Source organism: Vanellus vanellus (genome assembly GCF_965231255.1).
Source record: "Vanellus vanellus genome assembly, chromosome: 21".
Lineage (NCBI taxonomy): Eukaryota > Metazoa > Chordata > Aves > Charadriiformes > Charadriidae > Vanellus > Vanellus vanellus.
The window spans coordinates 9,240,761-9,258,445 of NC_138926.1; the positions used below are offsets into that span (position 1 = coordinate 9,240,761).

The following is a 17,685-nucleotide window of genomic DNA, read 5'->3' on the forward strand; positions in this document are numbered from 1 at the left end:
TAAAAAAGTTGATCCACAGTGCATCAGAGCAAGTTACTACTTTACTTTTGAGTGACTTACAGGTGCTTGCCTGCATTGCAATAAAGGACTCATATATTGAGCAAGACTTATTTATCTCTTCGTTTTGGAGAGTCTAATAAACTGTTATTACAGTTTCTGTACTGACTTTCAAAGTTTTGAAGTCTAAAAAGACATCTTTAAAAATAAAAACATGAGCACGGCCAGAACAGAGAACCCTGTTATAATGGGTCTATCCAGTCAGAATGGGCAGTTGAGAGGCCCTGTAAAACCCAGCGGGGGCCCAGGAGGTGGAGGCACACAAACTCAGCAACAGATGAACCAGCTGAAAAATGCCAACACAATCAATAACGGCACTCAACAGCAAGCACAGAGTATGACCACCGCTATTAAGTAAGTGTTTGTATCTGCTACCACAGAAGTAATGTTTAAAAGTCACGTGTGGGAAAGTGTTCTTGGGTTCCCGTGTTTAAAAAGTATTCTTCTGTTGTTTTGTGACACTGGTGGTTAGAAGTGTCCTGTGATGGGAGTTATGAAAAGAAAGCTCTATTTCCACGTGCGAGCGATCTTTGAAATGTGTTTGTTGTGAAGATCGAATTTCATGTTTTGCTTTTCAGAATGTGTAGCTGCTTGTCAGAGGTAGCCCACTGAGCAGCAGCATCCTGTTTTCTTTGCTTACTGCGAGTGGTATGAGAGGGAAGTTGGGGAGTGGGAAGGAACTAATCTGAAATTTAAGACGGAGGAGGAAACACCACCTAGTCTCAGTCCAGCTGTGTATGCTTTTCAGTTGTTTGTGTATGCTTTTCAGTTGCTTTTCAGTTCAGTTGTTTCAGCTTTTCAATTTTTTCTATGGTGAGAAATTCTTTAAAGTCGATTATCTCTTGTCATTGATCTTAAATGGTAGTGCTTGCTCTCCTCTGTGTAATGCTCCAGCTTTAATTCATCAAAGCCTGAGCCAAGATAATATCGTACCACTGTGATACCCTTCTACCATCAAACTGGTTTTGGCAGTGTGCTAATAAAACCTGAGTGTGCTGGTTGGAAATTCTGAAAGGTGTAAGACTTGGATGGTATGGTAATATGTTCCTCCTCTTTTCCCCTGTGGTTCCTCCTCCCCCTGAACAACATTCACTTTTATTTTGTTATTCAGTTATTTGCGAAGGAAATGCTAGCTGTCGTCAGAGGGTGCGTAATGGAATGCTCTAGTTCTTAAAGTTTCCCTAACTCATTTCCCTTTTTTCTTTTTCTCTTTTTTTTTTTTTTTTTTCTTTTCAAAATGGGTTACTGTAATGAAACCAGTGAGTTAAACTCATCAAAATTCACTCTCGGCTGGCTGGGATTGGGGAAGAGAAGGTCTTACTCTCCTCAGTGCAGTGGCTTTTGAGAGAGGATGGGTGTCTACATCTCGTTGAGAGCAAAAGGCAACATTTGATCAACAAGTGGAGCATGTGCTTGCTTAATTTTCTCTCCAAAAGTGTGTTTTATCTTCTTGTGTTACTCACGGATTAAGAATGGATGTTCCCTGGGCATGAGAATATTTCATCACTTAAAAGGAAAAAAAAAAATTCTCATGTGGATTTATTATAGCTAGTTTCTGCCATATGACTGAGCCAGCGCTCAGGTTTAAATCTCTGTTCTACTGGATTGATTCAGTGCCCTAAAAAAGAGATTTGAATCATGACTGGATAAAGATTTCACAAATTCTCTGTGAGCTTGGCAGACTGCTGATTTTCTCTGTTTACAGTTTCCTGCCAGTTGCATCCTGCTTAGTTTAGAGAAGATTTAAGCTCATATGTGTAGGCGCTTTTAGCTTTCAGGAGGTGAAAAAATTACATACTCATCACTGTGTCGAAGAAAATAAAATGCAAAATAAAAATATTAAACCAGATTTTTTTCTTGTAATTTTTATTTTATTTTTCCTACAGACCTGGTGATGACTGGAAGAAGACTTTAAAACTCCCTCCAAAGGATTTGAGAATCAAAACTTCGGTAAGGATGGTTGAATTGTAGGAATGAATACTAAATAAAAGATGTGGGAGAAGCTGCAGTGACAAAATATTTGTCCTAAGCAAAGATTCAAAAGCATTTCAGCTCTTGCTGTTTTAAATGAAGAAATTTGTTCTACAACTGCTTGGGAGAGATGCTTCTCTTGGAAAGCTCAAAACCAGAGTTTACTGTGTATTTCTTGCTTTACTAATTTTACAGCATGGGATTGATTATTGCCAGTGTCTCTTGCAAAGTCTGATGGAAAGATGTCAGCGTATGTTCATAGTATTGTATTTGGTTATGAGAAAGCTAATGCTTCCTTTTCCATTGTATGGCATTGCACACATTAGTGGAACTCCTATGTAGTGGAATGCACTTTGTGGTCTTCCAGCATAGGCAATCTCTTCATTGAGTCAGACCAATCTACAGCTGCGGGTTGGATGACCTAATCTTATGGATGTGATTTTTTTTTTTTTTGATTATTCAGGACGTGACCTCCACAAAAGGAAACGAGTTTGAAGATTATTGTTTGAAACGGGAGTTGCTGATGGGAATTTTTGAAATGGGCTGGGAAAAACCATCTCCTATTCAGGTTATTTACAAACACACTACTTACTGGCAGCATTTAATTCTTATAAAGTTATTGAAATTCTTATTCATGCTTAAATGTTGGATATTCATGTCATGATTTGGGAAAACGGGTTGTGACAGTAGAACTGGGTGGCCCTTTGGGGAAGGTGAGAATTTCTAACAACTGACTAAATCACCAAGTCATGCAGTGGGTGACTTTAGAGATGGGACTGGTTTACGCTTTAGAGAAATTAATTTGATTTTCCGTTTCACCCTGGAGGCACTAGTGCGTTAATCCTCTGTTCAGTAACATCTTTCACATAAGTAGTCCCAGTGAGAACAGGGCTGTTCTGTAAATTTTCTGGGAAAACTGAGTTACCACAGGCTGCATACCTGTAGTTGTTACAAAGATAACTATGGCCTTATCGTGCAGTCCTGGCTTTTTTATCATAAGCATCTGAAAGAAGTGTAATGCAGATTATGGGAGAGAGACTAATATGTTAGGAAGTTTACTTTTCTGTCCCTCCATCTTGCTGTTACTTTTAAGGCTTGTTCTATTAAGAACTGTTGATGCGTAAACTTCAGGGTGGTGGGGAGGTTGAACTCTCTTTTAATTGCTCTTTGGAGGATCACTGACACAGCTCTGTACTTTATCTTCTTAAGGCATGAGGAGGCTATGGCTTTTAGGTAATTTGTCTGCTTTAAAACAGATTTAACCGTGCTGCTTTTCCAAAAGGCTGGGGAGTCTTTAGATCTTGCTGTAAAAGACAGTAAAGTGAAAAATACTTGGGGCCTGTGTTTGAAGGGCAGAAGTTTCAAAAGGAAGGCCTGCTGGTTTTATGAGAAGTATATCGCGGGAGTGTGCGGGTTTGAATTACGCGGGCTGAGGTGGTTCTGATGTTACTATGTAAGTGGGTTTCTTTTTCCAAAGGAGGATTTTGCTAGTGACTGTCACTGTCTCTTCACTTTTTCTTAATTTGTCTCTTTTTCCCTAATGTGTCAGCATGGGCTTACCGCTTCTGTGGTACTTGATCCCTGGTTCTCTTATGACCGGGCAAGATAAGGGCTTTTTAGTGGGATACGGGGAATGGACCTATTGCTTTGTTGGAGAACTCTTTACTGATAGGTTTAACTCCTTGTTATGAGTTTGTGATGCTTGCAGGTGCAGAACATTCTGTTCATGAAACAATCTGATTGCACGTGATACTATTAGCGAGTGGCTTATGATTGCTCATGCACTGTCTGTTTTGCATTGCAGGAGGAGAGCATCCCCATTGCTTTATCTGGTAGGGATATCTTGGCTAGAGCGAAAAATGGAACAGGCAAGAGTGGAGCCTACCTCATTCCTTTACTTGAACGGCTAGACTTAAAGAAGGACAATATACAAGGTCAGTTGAGATGGATCTCGCTTAGCCGCAGCCAGGTAATGGTATCGGTTGGTATGTGGCAGACTTGAATCTAAAACTGGTCAATGATATTGAGCAGCATAGGTTATCTGCTTGTACTTTTCAAAGAAGGTTAATGGGGAGGTGAAATTTTGAAAGTCCCGCAGTTGCTTTCAAAAGCGTGAAATGGAAGGCATCTTCTGGACTTTACCGTCTTGCCCGAGGAAGTGGATTTGGAGTAAAAAGCAAGCATGCTGGCTGGGGGACTTGCACAGAGGGAATATCAAGAGATGGAGAACGCTTGCATGGAATTTGCCTTGTCGTAAGCAGTTGCTAGGTCTTGTTTAGGATATCCAGAGCAGAACTCCAACACCATAGAAGTATAGCTTTCATAAAGTCTCTGTCTCCTTTAAGGATTAGTATTTAAGATACAGTGTGTTACTAGTAACTCATACTGACATACTGACGCTTAACTTTCAGCAATGGTGATCGTTCCCACCCGTGAACTAGCCCTGCAGGTCAGTCAAATCTGTATCCAAGTCAGCAAACACATGGGAGGTGCCAAAGTGATGGCAACAACAGGAGGAACCAATTTGCGAGATGACATAATGAGGCTTGATGATACAGGTCGGAGCACTTTTGCTAGTCTACAGTTGATGTTTGTGTCTTTTGCAGTGTGGCGGTGGAATTTCCGCTTGTTATCGTTTGCCTGTTACAGAACAGACTACAATATATCTTGTTTGCTGTTTGTATGAAACAGGGCTGTGGGCTGTGAATGCTGGAAACATTGTTTTAGTTGCCTTAACCATTTTTTTTTTCTCTTCTAACCTTACAGTGCATGTGGTGATAGCTACCCCTGGGAGAATTCTCGATCTCATCAAGAAAGGAGTAGCAAAAGTTGAGCATGTCCAGATGATAGTATTGGATGAGGCAAGTTGCTCATGTTAAACGTTTTGGGATTTTAACACCAAATCAAAGTGGTGATGTGTCTCGGCGAGTCCCCTCGTACACAGCAACAAATCAAACTTTGCTTAGAGGCACTATGAGGTCATACAGCTCATCCATTCCTCAGTATTTTCAAGACGGTATTTTGGCAGAAGAATTTTTCTGCACGTGAATCTTTTAAGAAAACAGCCTAGGAAGATTTGCCTTTCCTGTCGTTGTTGCTATTCCTGAAGAATAGTTTCACCGTTTACTTTGAAACGAAGGAATGCATTTAATTTAATTTGGTTTCAGTTTATAACGAGCAAGCTGTGCTAACCACATAATTCAATATAAAACTGATTTAGGAACATCCGATAGCATACGGGTTTCTGAGTGAGAGGTTGAGAAAATAGTTGTGTGAGAGCTCTTGGATGACTTTGATAGGAACCCTGGTAACTGTTTTCAATTTAAATTCCACTTATTTTTCCTGAATTTGATTCTGTGTATATCAAAGTGCTGAAAACCAGGAGAGGGTAAACTTCCTTTTTCTGATGAATCGGGTCTCCGGCAGCTAAATCACACATCTTTTGGAGTGTGGTGTGTGGTCCAGAGGGGACAGTCCCATCATAAGGGCAGGGAGAATGCTCCTGGTGTTTTGGTTTGGGGTTTGGGTTTTTTCCCTTGCAGTGTGGTACTACCAGAAGACTGAAATCTCACCCCATTAATTTAACGTACTCTTTATTACTTCTGTCCTTACAGGCAGATAAGTTGCTGTCTCAAGATTTTGTTCAAATAATGGAAGACATTATTCTCACGCTACCTAAAAACAGACAGATTTTGCTCTACTCAGCCACTTTCCCTTTGAGTGTACAGAAGTTCATGGTGAGTGCAGATGTGTTCGCATACATACGGTGGTGATGATGTTGCATGTGAAATGTGTGAACGGGTGGTGTATAGCTGTCGGTGCTCATTTGTTTGGTTTTTTTTTAATGCAGCCAAACTTCCCTGTTTAATCTAAATCAGCCTAAATCTAGGACAGAAGTTTGAAAATAGTTTTTGACCTGCAGTAGCATTAATGGGAAAGCCATGTACACACAGTTCTTGCCTATAAGGTACTGCTTTCCACTTTGTACATCACTTACCTGCCGTCTGAACTGGTTTGCTTCCAGAGGGTGCTCCTGTCTGGCCTGCTTGGTCGCCTTGGATTTATAAATAATCCTTTGTGAAACTTTACCCACCCTGTCTGTTTTCTGTATAGTATGAAGAGTGAGTGGCTAGGTACTGCATCAGGCCGTGGAGGAAGTGAAATGTGCTGAAGGGTGGGAAGTACTTAGGTTCCTTTGTGTGTAGATATGCTCACTTTATCATTATCTTTATTTTTCAGAATTCCCATTTGCAGAAACCCTATGAGATTAATCTGATGGAGGAGCTGACCTTGAAGGGAGTTACCCAGTACTATGCCTATGTAACTGAGCGTCAGAAAGTACACTGCCTCAATACGCTGTTTTCCAGGGTAAGCAGTAGGGCTCATTCAAGAACATACAGAAGCTTTTTTCATTTCAGAACCAAGAATAAGACTGAGGGTGGCAGAGATGGCTTAACGATACTTTTTCCTTGTCAAAAATGTGCTAACCTTATGATACAAGCTGAAGCTAAAAATGCGTGCTTCTTGTCTTGCACCTTTGTGTTTTAGAACTTCATTAATATTTACCCCCTTGTACAAAAATACATACTGTGTAAATTACCAGCAGTGTACCTGCTTTGCTTGCTTTCTGGAGGGGATTAAGTCTTATGTCTTGAATCACTTGCTAGTAAAAATACTGCATTTACTGAGCACACTACTTATATGTTCAGCTCCAGATTAACCAGTCGATAATTTTCTGCAACTCCTCTCAACGGGTTGAATTGCTAGCCAAAAAGATCTCCCAGCTGGGCTATTCCTGTTTCTATATCCATGCTAAAATGAGGCAGGTGAGTATGAAGTTAATAGCAGTTTATTACACACCACCCCAAGCTTTACTGCATAGCTGAATTAAGTCTCGTACTTTCTTTAAATGTGCATGTTCTTTGAAAACTGAAACGTATTGCTTTGCTATTAGTTTGGTTTTAGACACCCCTTGCACCCCTCATTAAACCACTCTCCAGGCTATTCAGTGTAGCTGGTCAGTTGGTATTTAAGAGTATTTCAGGTCAGGTTAATTAGTCTGGTGTAAGCAAAGACCACGGCCAGAAGGCAAAGTTCTTAACTGCTGCTGCTGCCTTGTTTTTGCCCGCATGGGAAGCCATGGTAGACCACGTGATGCACCTGACAGATGAAAGTGAGCCTGATTTAAAACAAATGACAAAAAAGCCAGTAGTCAGCGGGTTGAGTGCCCTGTGTGGCTTTGGAAACAGTAAATCTTGCACTGTGACTGCAGGGGAATCTGAGAAGTCAGGGAGGTGGCTTCGATCAAACCTCTTGGCTAAAGCCGTGACTGGTGTATGGTGACTGAGCACCTGTGGCTTTGGGGTAGATGATGAAAAATGCCAGTGCAGCTTTGCTGCTGCAGAGGTTTCTGTTAATTGTACCTTAGCTCACATGTCCTCAAGCTTCATACTTGCAATTTCCTTGTTTTCAGCAAGTGTACTAGAAGATGTCAGAAGGTTGAAGTGATGCATATAAAACAGTAGTACTTTGAAATATTTTTTTCATTTTATATGTAAGCTAGAATAAATGCAAATGAAAGCTTTAGAGGGAACGTAGCTTGCTGTTCATGGACCTGACAGGTAAAGCCGATGTTTGCTAGGCCATATGCAGATCAGTAATGAATTAAGCAGAGATAGAAGCAGTGTCGGTATTAAAAACAGAGAGATATGCAAAGGGGTTCCTTGAGGTCTGATTTTTGTGTGCTTTTGATCAGTCAGTAGATGATCTTTGTGGCCAAATGCAGGTATGTTTTTTCGGAAACGTTCAACTTGTTCATTCCTGCTGTTAATTTCACTCCTTAACAGTGATACTGCTTAATCTTTGTGTGGTCTGAAGTGACTTGTTTGTGAGAGACACACACAGACAATTGACTTGCCCCACCCTTAATTCAGAATCAGTAGTGAGCAATACTCCATACTGGAAAATGAAGTTACTGCCGGCTTCAGTTTTCAAGGGAATGAATAAGACACACATTGAATTTTGGCAGGGCACTGGGGGAAGATGGTAGTAAAAATACCAGTTTAACTTCCTTGATGTGCGTTTCATGTAATTTGTAACTTAAGATACTCCAGTTCTGAGATAGTTTTGATGCAACTGTAGGAGGCTTTACAACACTGTCAGTTAAGTGTCTTTGTCTAAAAGTTCTACCGAGGACCTCTTTGGTAAATTCTTTAGAATATAACGGTAAGAAGTGCTAAAAAATATGTACTAGCAGCTTTGTTTGACTTAGCTGTTCTCTAATGATGATGAGGAAGAATTCATGTGATTGAAGTTCAGTGGTTGTAACTTGAATATACCTGAAAGTCACAGCTGTTCGTTGTTTTGGGGTGGGGTTTTTTTTGTGTGTATTTGGGGGGGTGGTGGTGTTGTGGGGTTGTTGTTTGTTTTGCTTTGTTTACACTTTTTTTTTTTTTTTTTTTTCAGGAGCACCGCAATCGTGTGTTCCACGATTTCCGAAATGGCTTATGCCGCAATCTTGTTTGCACTGGTAAGAGTTCCTAAGCATTTTCCTCTTTCTAAAGGTTGTGATAGAAAGGGGATTAGCCATTAGCCCAGGTGTAATAGAATACTGGACTTGTAACAAAGCAAACCAGTATGTTTTGGTAAGAAGTTTTTGTCAATCCTGTGTGTAGCAGGGTGCAGCTCTGGGTTTTGTCCTCTGTGACAAACTGTGAAGGTGCAACTTGCTAACAAATCCTTTCACTGTGATAGTATTTTCTGCACTAATTATGTTTTTTGTATGCTTTCACATGTGAATACTCTCTGAATTGTTGGGCCATAGGTTTACAAAGCCTAGGTAGAACTGTGTCTAGGGTCACCCAAGCAAGTCTTGCCAATTCTTTAAATGTTTGTAGCTCATCTAAATATTTTTGTATTTTTGATTGGCCTGTGTATGATCAAATTCTGCGTTGTACGACCTGTTTGGGCAGTACCGTGGAAGTGTCTGCTGATCACTAGCTGTGTCTGGGTCATCTTAACAAAAATCAATAGAAGCGAAATTAAATTACTTGAGTTAGTGTGATATAGTTCAGCTCTCAAGTCTGTTGTGACATTGGCAACGCACAATCATGCGTGAAGAGATGCTTCTCTAAGACGACCTGCTCAGAAATAGTCTAATGTAGAAAAAACTAGTTTTGTGCTAATAACTTATCTGGCATAGATGCACAGATCTGGTATTTTGATCATTCTTTTTCTATTATTCATGTTTATAATGGATAAAGAGCAAGAAGGCAATGTAACAGAATTGTATATAAACCGTCTTTGATACAAGGGAAGCTTATATCTGGAAGCTAGTGCAAGCCAATGTTAATTAATCATTGTTGATCTTTTCCATCCTAAGTACTGTCAGCATTTGATCTCATTGAAATGAACTTTCTTTGTGACCTGTATTGTCTTTCAGATCTGTTTACCCGAGGTATTGATATCCAAGCTGTGAATGTGGTGATAAACTTTGATTTCCCAAAGCTGGCAGAGACTTATCTCCATCGTATTGGCAGATCAGGTGAGGGGAAAACATCTTTTAGGTACAATTTTGCTGATGGCTGTGGCGTTTCTTAGGCTTGAATTGGCTTCTCTTTTTTTATTACTGTATCTGAGAATTATTTTAGATAGCCTTGATTTTTCTGACGAACTTACTTTTGGGTATCATTGTCAGATGGTTATCCTCAAATACCTGCATAAAGGGCTGTTCTGTTGAAACTGGCCTGAACAGTCTGATGAAGGAAAAAAAAACCAAAACCAACAACAAACCAGAACTAACCAACCAAACAAAAAAAACCCCCAACATATTTTGCTTTAATCTCAGGAGATTTACTGATGCTCCTGTTTGCAGTTTGGGAAAATTCTATACTGAAAACTTAGCTTCCGTGGTGTCTTAAGCATAGGTTTTTTTCTGTGTGTGCTCCAAGGTATGTTTGTAATGTCTGGACATCAGCAAAATGTACCCTTAAGAAGGGCAGTAAACAGAGGAACTAGGTGTACTTGAACTTTGTAATTCAGGCTTGTTCAAGAATGCTGTTATGGAAGAAGGGCTGGACATGCATAATGCAGTAGTGGAAGCGTTTTTGTTGGTAATTAATGAGCAGGTTTGGTCAGAGCATTTTAAACCTTCTTGGTTTTCTTATTCCTACGGTAGTATGAAACTCTGTACCAAAAACTGATGTGAAAGCTGTGGACACCTGTGGCAGGGTCTGGATTTGCTTCTGTGATCGAAGAGCGATGTTAACTCCACAGTCTGCAGATTTTTTCAGTCAGCCTTCTATTACTCACTTAAGTCTTTTTTTTTTTTTTTTTTTGTGTCAAGGTCGCTTTGGTCATCTCGGCCTGGCCATCAACTTGATCACCTATGATGATCGATTCAACCTGAAAAGTATTGAGGAGCAGTTGGGAACTGAAATTAAACCCATACCAAGCAACATTGACAAGAGCCTGTATGTGGCAGAATACCACAGTGAACCCGTAGAAGATGAGAAACAGTAAACATGTGCGTATGTAAAATGCCTTGCTGAATAGAGAAGTTGTGTTGGATGAAAGAAGAGATGATGTGTGAATGTTACTGCTGGGGGAGAGGGAAACTGATGTGCTGAAGAGGCTCTGAATACAAACAAGGGTTTGAAATAGACTGTCAGTGCAAGGAATTCTGTGGATGTGCTGAAGCTGGGAGGGGAAGATGAGTAATTTTTGGTTGTTTTAATTGAAATGCTGACCACATGCTAAGGATACCAAAAATTGGGGGAAAAGAAGGAGCAGGGAATGGTGTTTGGAGAGGCCAGGGTGGCTGCTAGTAGCCTAAGGAATTCTTTCTGTATTGCTTAGCTAAAATGAGAAATTGGCAAGGAGCAGAGAGAAAGGTGGTGCTTAGAAAGGTGAGGGGAGAAAATGGATAGCTTTGAGAACAGAGCCCCAACAGAAGAGCCTGAGCACCTCACTAGTGAGAAGGAACAGTTTCAAGCTAAAGGGCTTGAGTCCTTTGAGTCATTGCAAATAAACGAAGTAGGTAACAAAGCTGTAATTCACATGTGCTGCCACTTGAGGTCGTCTACATAGCTTTAAGAGAAAACGGAGATTTCCCTGTCAGAGACTGTTAAGTGGGCCTTTTCTGATCATTGCCTGAGGAAAAACTGCCGAATCGAGTCCTTTTGTAAGAAGAACACTCGCCCTGGATTGCAGTCAAGCAAGATAGCTACAGGATGATGTTTGGTCTGGTTTTAGTTAAGGTGCTGTGTCATGCAAGATCAGACACCCGTAGGGTTTGAAGTGGAAACCATTCTTTTGTGTACTGTTCTCCTAGACCATGAATTAGAAAGAGAATCCTGGTGAAGCTCCCGAAATTCTTCCTGGGTGACAAAAAAAAAAAAGCCATGACCATAGAAGCAGACCGCTAGATAGCATTAAAATGATCCAATGTCCCTTTGAAATCATTCAAAGATAGCCCTAGCCAGTCACGCCAAGCTGACTTGCAGCCTCTGCTTTGCTGACTGAGCTTTCTCAATGTTTTTTAAATAAATAAAAACCCCAGGTGATGGACTTGGAAGAGGCTCTTGGGTGGCTTCCTTAAGGGGAATGCTGTGACCTTTCCTGAGAACTCTTTGCTGCTTGCTAAAGGACAAGAAACCAGTAGGTAGTTGTGCTCCATAGGTATGGTAGGGCATTAGCAGCACCGCTCTCTGCAAAGCTGTGGTTGAGTTTGATCTGTTCCAAGTACCCTTTGCTTTTCCAGAGTTGTTACATAGTCAGTGTGACTCACTGCTTACGTTTTGGTTTTGCATAGAATTGATTTAACTGTGGGTGTTGTGGTTGTTTTTTTGGTTTGTTTTTTTTTTTTTAGGCTTTGATTACACATGCCAGAAGGTGAAACCCTTTGATCCAGATCTGTGACACATCGTTTCTTTGGGGATACCCTTCTCTTTGTGGGTTTTTCTTCGTCTTTTCATTTTGGAACTATGAAGACTAAAGAGCTCGGCCTTTTTTTCTTTTTAAATTTGGCAGCAAGGAAGAAAGAAGATAAAAGGAGGAATGTCTTTTTGTTTTTCCACTTGTTTGCACTGTGTGCTGATTGAACATTAGTTGCACTAACTGCTGGTTTTAAATTTTTTTTTTCTTTGTTTGGGAGGGGCAGCAAGGGAAGAAGAGAAACCCTGAAAAGAGAAGAATCTTGACGAATACGAGCTTGTCTGCGATTTCAAATTCTTCAACCATCGACTGAGTGCATTTCAACTTCTCCCTGGTTACTCATCTGTTTTTAAGCTAAAGAGCTTGTTACTTATTCGTGCAAAGTGCCTTATGCTATGAGACCATTCAGAATATCACCTTTCCAACACAGCCCAAGGAATCAACAGCCGTTTTTTGGTTTCAGGTCAAAGTTCCCCTCTCTTCCCCCCTCCTCCTCCCCAAGTACTCAAGCCCAGGGCTGGGAGGTGAAACGTATTGGTAATACTACTTTGTTCTTCAACTTTTTTTTTTAATTGGAGGAGTTGATATGCATCTGCAGTTCACCCACACTGTAAATACCTGTATTTAAAACAAAACCAACTTAAAATCTGGGCTGATTAGGTGCAGCATCATAGCTCCAGAAGGAAAGAGTAGCCTGTCGTCCTTTGCAGGAGCCATAAGAAAAGCCCTATGCTCTAGCAGAACACTAAAGACTGGTTTCCATAAGAGTCTCCATTAGTAGTTACAGCACTTGATATGTAGACTTGTTTCAGAGCCATGGCCCTCTTTCCTCTGGTGCAGTGTGTCCCATAGAAAATCAGATGTGTATATTGTACAAACTTTGTAAATATTTTTTTTTCTGTTTGGGTTCATATATATCTTTTTCTTTTGTGATGAAGGTTGCTGGGGTTAAAGGGATTAGACTGATTATGGGAGCAGCTAAAGATGAGAGGGGCTCAGTTTTCTGCAACACTAACCAATGAGAAGTGCTCTGACCTCCGTGAAGAGCAGGCCTCTACAAGCATCCCTTACCAGGGTGTGTTTGCTCTGGTGCTAGCAACACTGTCCTGTACCGCTCGTGTGGAAGAGATCGCTTGTGGGGCTGGGAGGCCTCAAAATCTGTAGCTCAGCCTGTTGGGAGATGCTCTTTGATTTCCCCCTTAGAAACTTCAGGAACTTTACAAGCTCTGAAGGGGGCCATGACCTGTGTCCTACCATGGCGTGAGGGAAATCCAGCGGGTGTCAGAGTTGCTGAGCAGTATATGCATAAGGCATGGATTTGGGTTTAAGAGAAACCGTAGACAACCAATCTACATGCATAAAGTTGACAGTTCTGGAGCTTTATGGGATTGATTTACTTCCTGCAGCATTGTGCATTTTCTGCCCAGAGCAGCCTCTATACAGACTCGTGAGCACGTAAGGGGAAACCCCTGTTAATGTCAGAAGCTGCAGAAAGCTGCTTGCCATCTCCTCTGTTTTGGCATGAACTGCTGTCTGTCATTTTGCATTGTATATTGCTGAAAAGTGCTTTCTGGTCAAGTAGTGTTGCTTTAAATTGTGCCCCTCCCAACATGCTTGATGTTTGGCCTGATCTACAGGCAAAAGGAGTGAGACAAATCAAAAACCGTACTCTTTTTAAATTCCCTTTTAGCCTGTTCACCAACACTGTCAGGAGGCACCTGGATGAATGCAATCCCCTTTGCTCCGTCGTTTATTGCGTATACAGATGCTGCACTCACCACGCTTGCTTACCTTTGAGGCAGGAATGACTTGTCTTAATTTCTCCCCACTTTGACCCTTTTCTTAAATTTGAGTGAAATTGTTTGGAACTACAAGGCGGACTTACCCATCCGTTTCCTTGAGGATCATAAATAGAAGCCAGGTGCCTCCTGACAACAACTTTATAAAGATGGAAAGGTTTTTGTGTTTGGGATTTTTTTTTTCCTTTTGTCAGCAGTGACTCCATAATTGTAGCAAATGCTGCACTAGAGTACAAACTCAAGAGCTTGGTCACAGGCACTCTGTGAGCCACACAGCTTACATCTGACTGGCAGGTACTAAATGTAAACAATTTTGGGGTGCTTTTTGGGGGTGGGGGGTGGGAGTTTGTGGGTGGTAACTTTGACCAAAAGTAAAATCTTGCTCTTGTACTGCAGCCAGCTTATGATTTTCCAGAGAGACAGAAGAGGGATCACTTTAGTGCAACAAAGACATGAAATATGTAAATAAAAGTTTTGTATCTTGCCAGGGCACACACATGTAACATGCGATGGATAGTGATGTCGAGTCAGGCATGTGTGCCCTGCTTGGATTTGTGTAGGTTAGCCTGGTGCCATGCGTTGATGGTCCCTCTTGAAGCACAGAACTTTTGAAAGTATTACTTTAAACTTGGCCTCTAATCGAGGATTGGCACTTACCTAAACTATCGGGGGCACCATTTTTAGGTGGCTTCTGTCAAGAAGGAAGCAGCCTATTTTTGGTGCTAGTAGGCTATCTCTAACAGATGCGATCTTGCAAATGGAAAGATGCTCCAAATGACTAGGATAATCCTAGGGGTTTTTTTTTGTTTGTTTTTTGGGGGTTTTGTTTTGTTTTGGGGTTTTGTTGTTGTTGTTTTTTCCCCTACCCAGGAATAAGGAGCGTGTATAAATCTTGGCTTCCTGAGATTCCTTGCGAGCTCCTGTTTTTGCTGGTCACAGACCAGCCTTTACATTTATACATTAGTTGGAGCCTTCAGTGATGAGCCCTAGGTCAGATACTACCTCTGACAAAGCTGACATGAATGAGAATCTAATGTATTGTGCACTTTTCCCCTCGCAAGTCTAAAAGTGTCACTCTGAATCTGATGAAATGGAGCTTCACAGCTGGGTGAAGAAGTGGCTGTGAAGAGGGTGGCGCGAATCCTCAACCAGCTTACTCCAGAGAAACTGTAAGCTGGTCTCTGGGTGTGCGCTGTCAGGAGTGTACTGCAGTTGCTGGAGGACTTTTCCCAAAGGGAGGGGGGTGGGCTGGTCTCAAATACATGTTTTGATTTCCAGAATGAGATGGGAGCATCTTTCCTTTGCCCTCTGACTTTTTTGTGGGTAAGAACAGGGAAACTCAACATGAGTTCGTGTTGTGTACGTGTTGGTATCAAATCATCTCATTCTGATCTTTTTTGTTCTTTATTTTTTACTTGGGATGGGGGAGGGTGTCTGCTCCAAGGATTTAAAAATGCTTCACATGCTTGTTTGGGTTTTTTTGTTTTGTTTTGTTTTTCAAATGACTGATAGGACACAAACCTCAGCAGATGGCTGTCTTGCCTTGGTTTCTGTTCTAGAGGTTACGGAGATGCCACGCCACGTCTCCCGAGCTGCCATTGCGGTGGTTCTTGTCCTGGTGCTGGACTTTGTTGTGCTGCTGGGGCCGAGCAGCTGTTGCTTTCTGAGGACAAAGTGAATTTTGTTCCCAGGAGCTCCAGTGGCATGGTCGCCACGGTAAAGGTTGGGCAGCAGTAGTCCATGCAGGGAGTTTTCAGATTGCTGTGAACTTCTGGTCCACCTTGTGCTAATCACAGTTTCTCTTTGTAATAAACCGGGTCTCTGGACCAAAGGGTGTGCATCCACTCTTCAAAGTTAGGCTTTGGCAGATTATCCTGTAGGTTTTGCTCAGTTCACCCTTGTGTTGCTAAAATGTCCCTATGTGGAAGCATTGTTAAATTCTGCTGTAGACAAGCCAGGGAAGGGTAAGGAGGGGTGGGGGGAGGGATGGGTTTAGTAAGATACAGCCTTGCTGTATTTTAACCAATAATTATGGGGAAGGGGTGTCAGGAGAAGAAAATAGTCACTGTTCCCTTTATTGAAAGAAACTGGAACTTTTATTTCAAGAAAAGAAATTATTTGCAATTCAGGTGGAGTATCATAATCCACTGGTCCCTAGTCAAGAAGTTGGTATTCTTACTGTTAACCAGCAAACAACATGGACTAGTCCTCGAAAACATTCAGGGGAGGGAGGGGAAAATTGGCTTTCTGTTAAATCGGTAATTGGCAAACCCTCCAGTGGAGCTCAGATTTTGTTGAGAAAGTATTTCTCTGGCTGTATGTGCGTCGCAGCACTGACTTGTGAAGAACTTCATGAGTTCGGAGTGCAAAAAAGATGAATGGTAAAATCCTGATTTTGTTGATTAAACACAATAAAAGCTCCCTGGAACTCCACTTGGGTCTCATTTTTTCTTTTAACTGCACTGAGTGAAAAGCGTGCTGACCTCTTTATTGAGAGCCCTGGCCCGCGTCGGACACTCGCAACGAGCTTTGGAGAGAAGCTTCAAGAAAGGAGTCAATCTTGATAAAGGGAAAGGCTCTCCACCCTCTAGGGTGAGGCGCAGCTGCAAGAGACGTTCCCTTTCCATAGGGGCATGTGTTCTTCCTGGGTCCGATGCCTCCCAGCCTCATCTTGGCTAGATGAGTAGCCTTGACCCAGTGGCTGGTTGCAGCCCTGAACTGGCCCCAACTTGCACAGTGAGAGTTTCTGTAAGGGGCCTGAGCAGCACTGCTGTATCTTTACATTTTTTCATCTTTCTCTTCCACAGGTGAAGAGAGGGCATGGGATGTGACAGGCTCTTCTGACCAGAGTGACTTGTGCTCTCAGCTGAGGTATCTGAAAAGTGCACTGCTTTTTCTCGCTTACACCTAAGGGAAAGCCAGCTAGAAAGGGAGGAAAAGCTGCTGCCATGCTTCAGTGTATACGTTACTGCTTTATTCCCAACCCATGGTCCATTCTCTTCTTGCAACCAGAGTAGCTGAGCGCCATCAGTGGTTAAAACAAGGAGTGAGGTAAAAACTGTTCGGGTATCCTTGTGGAAGAGGCCTTACACCTGGTGCACACAACTGGAGTGCAGTGTGAAAATTTTGTGGCAAATGTCAAAAGCGAGGCTGTGACTTTTGATCAGAGCGCTCTGTAAGTCATTTTGTGGAGGAAAAGGGTTGTCCTATTCAAAGCACTTTGTGAACCTTAGGCTGGCAGCGCTGTGAAAGCTCTGAAAGTAGTTTGTAAGCTGTGACCAAGGCTGCGTGACGAGGAACGGTGCGAGACTTTCCTGAGACGGGAACTCATTGGCTGCTATCTGGAAACCTCGTGGGTAACTGTGGCATAAACACAGTAGTAATTGTGTATGCTGTTTCTGATTTGGCAGATCCTGGAGTTCTTCAATCTGTCGGGTTCTTTAGCAGGAGCTGGCCTACAAGTGGCAGCTGCACTCAAGCAGTGTGCAGGGTTGCATAAAACTCAAAACGTTTCAGCTTCTGGTCAGTGAAGAAAAGGGGATGAAGACCAGAAAGTAACTACAAAGGGTGGTGACTTTTGCAGGCTTTTAAAAAATCTGTGTGGGGTTTAGCTTTCAGGTGGCTCTGTGGTCACCTGCTCTGGGTAGAAATTCTGTAGGCTGAAGCATCGGTGTGAGCCCCTGAGAGCTGCTCATGTGGAGCAATAAATAGCACAGTAGTGCTTTGGCCACTGCTGAGCCATACTTGTGCAGTGCTGAGGTTTTCTTTTGCCTACGGCTCTGCCGCCAACAGCGAGCAGGTTGTGGGGATGCAGGGGCCTGGGAGGGGATGCAGTCGGGAGAGCTGAGGGGAGAGGGGTGTTCCGTAGGCATGGTGCTGCGGAGGGGAACGTTTGCAGTGACCGTCTGTGCGTGTTCCCGAGGAG

The 17,685-nt window shown here is 42.2% G+C and overlaps 1 protein-coding gene across 1 annotated transcript; it reads left to right on the forward strand.

The window, feature by feature from the left end:
* The first annotated feature begins 23 nt into the window (after positions 1-23).
* DDX6 (DEAD-box helicase 6) lies at positions 24-14,076 on the forward strand. The gene is made up of 13 exons (XM_082493791.1): positions 24-411; positions 1,944-2,007; positions 2,492-2,596; positions 3,833-3,962; positions 4,440-4,586; positions 4,795-4,893; positions 5,647-5,765; positions 6,268-6,396; positions 6,738-6,854; positions 8,494-8,557; positions 9,470-9,571; positions 10,373-10,552; positions 11,897-14,076. The coding sequence occupies exons 1-12, from the start codon at positions 212-214 to the stop codon at positions 10,546-10,548; spliced, it is 1,452 nt and encodes a 483-aa protein (XP_082349917.1). The 5' UTR covers positions 24-211; the 3' UTR covers positions 10,549-10,552; positions 11,897-14,076.
* Positions 14,077-17,685: the final 3,609 nt, after the last annotated feature.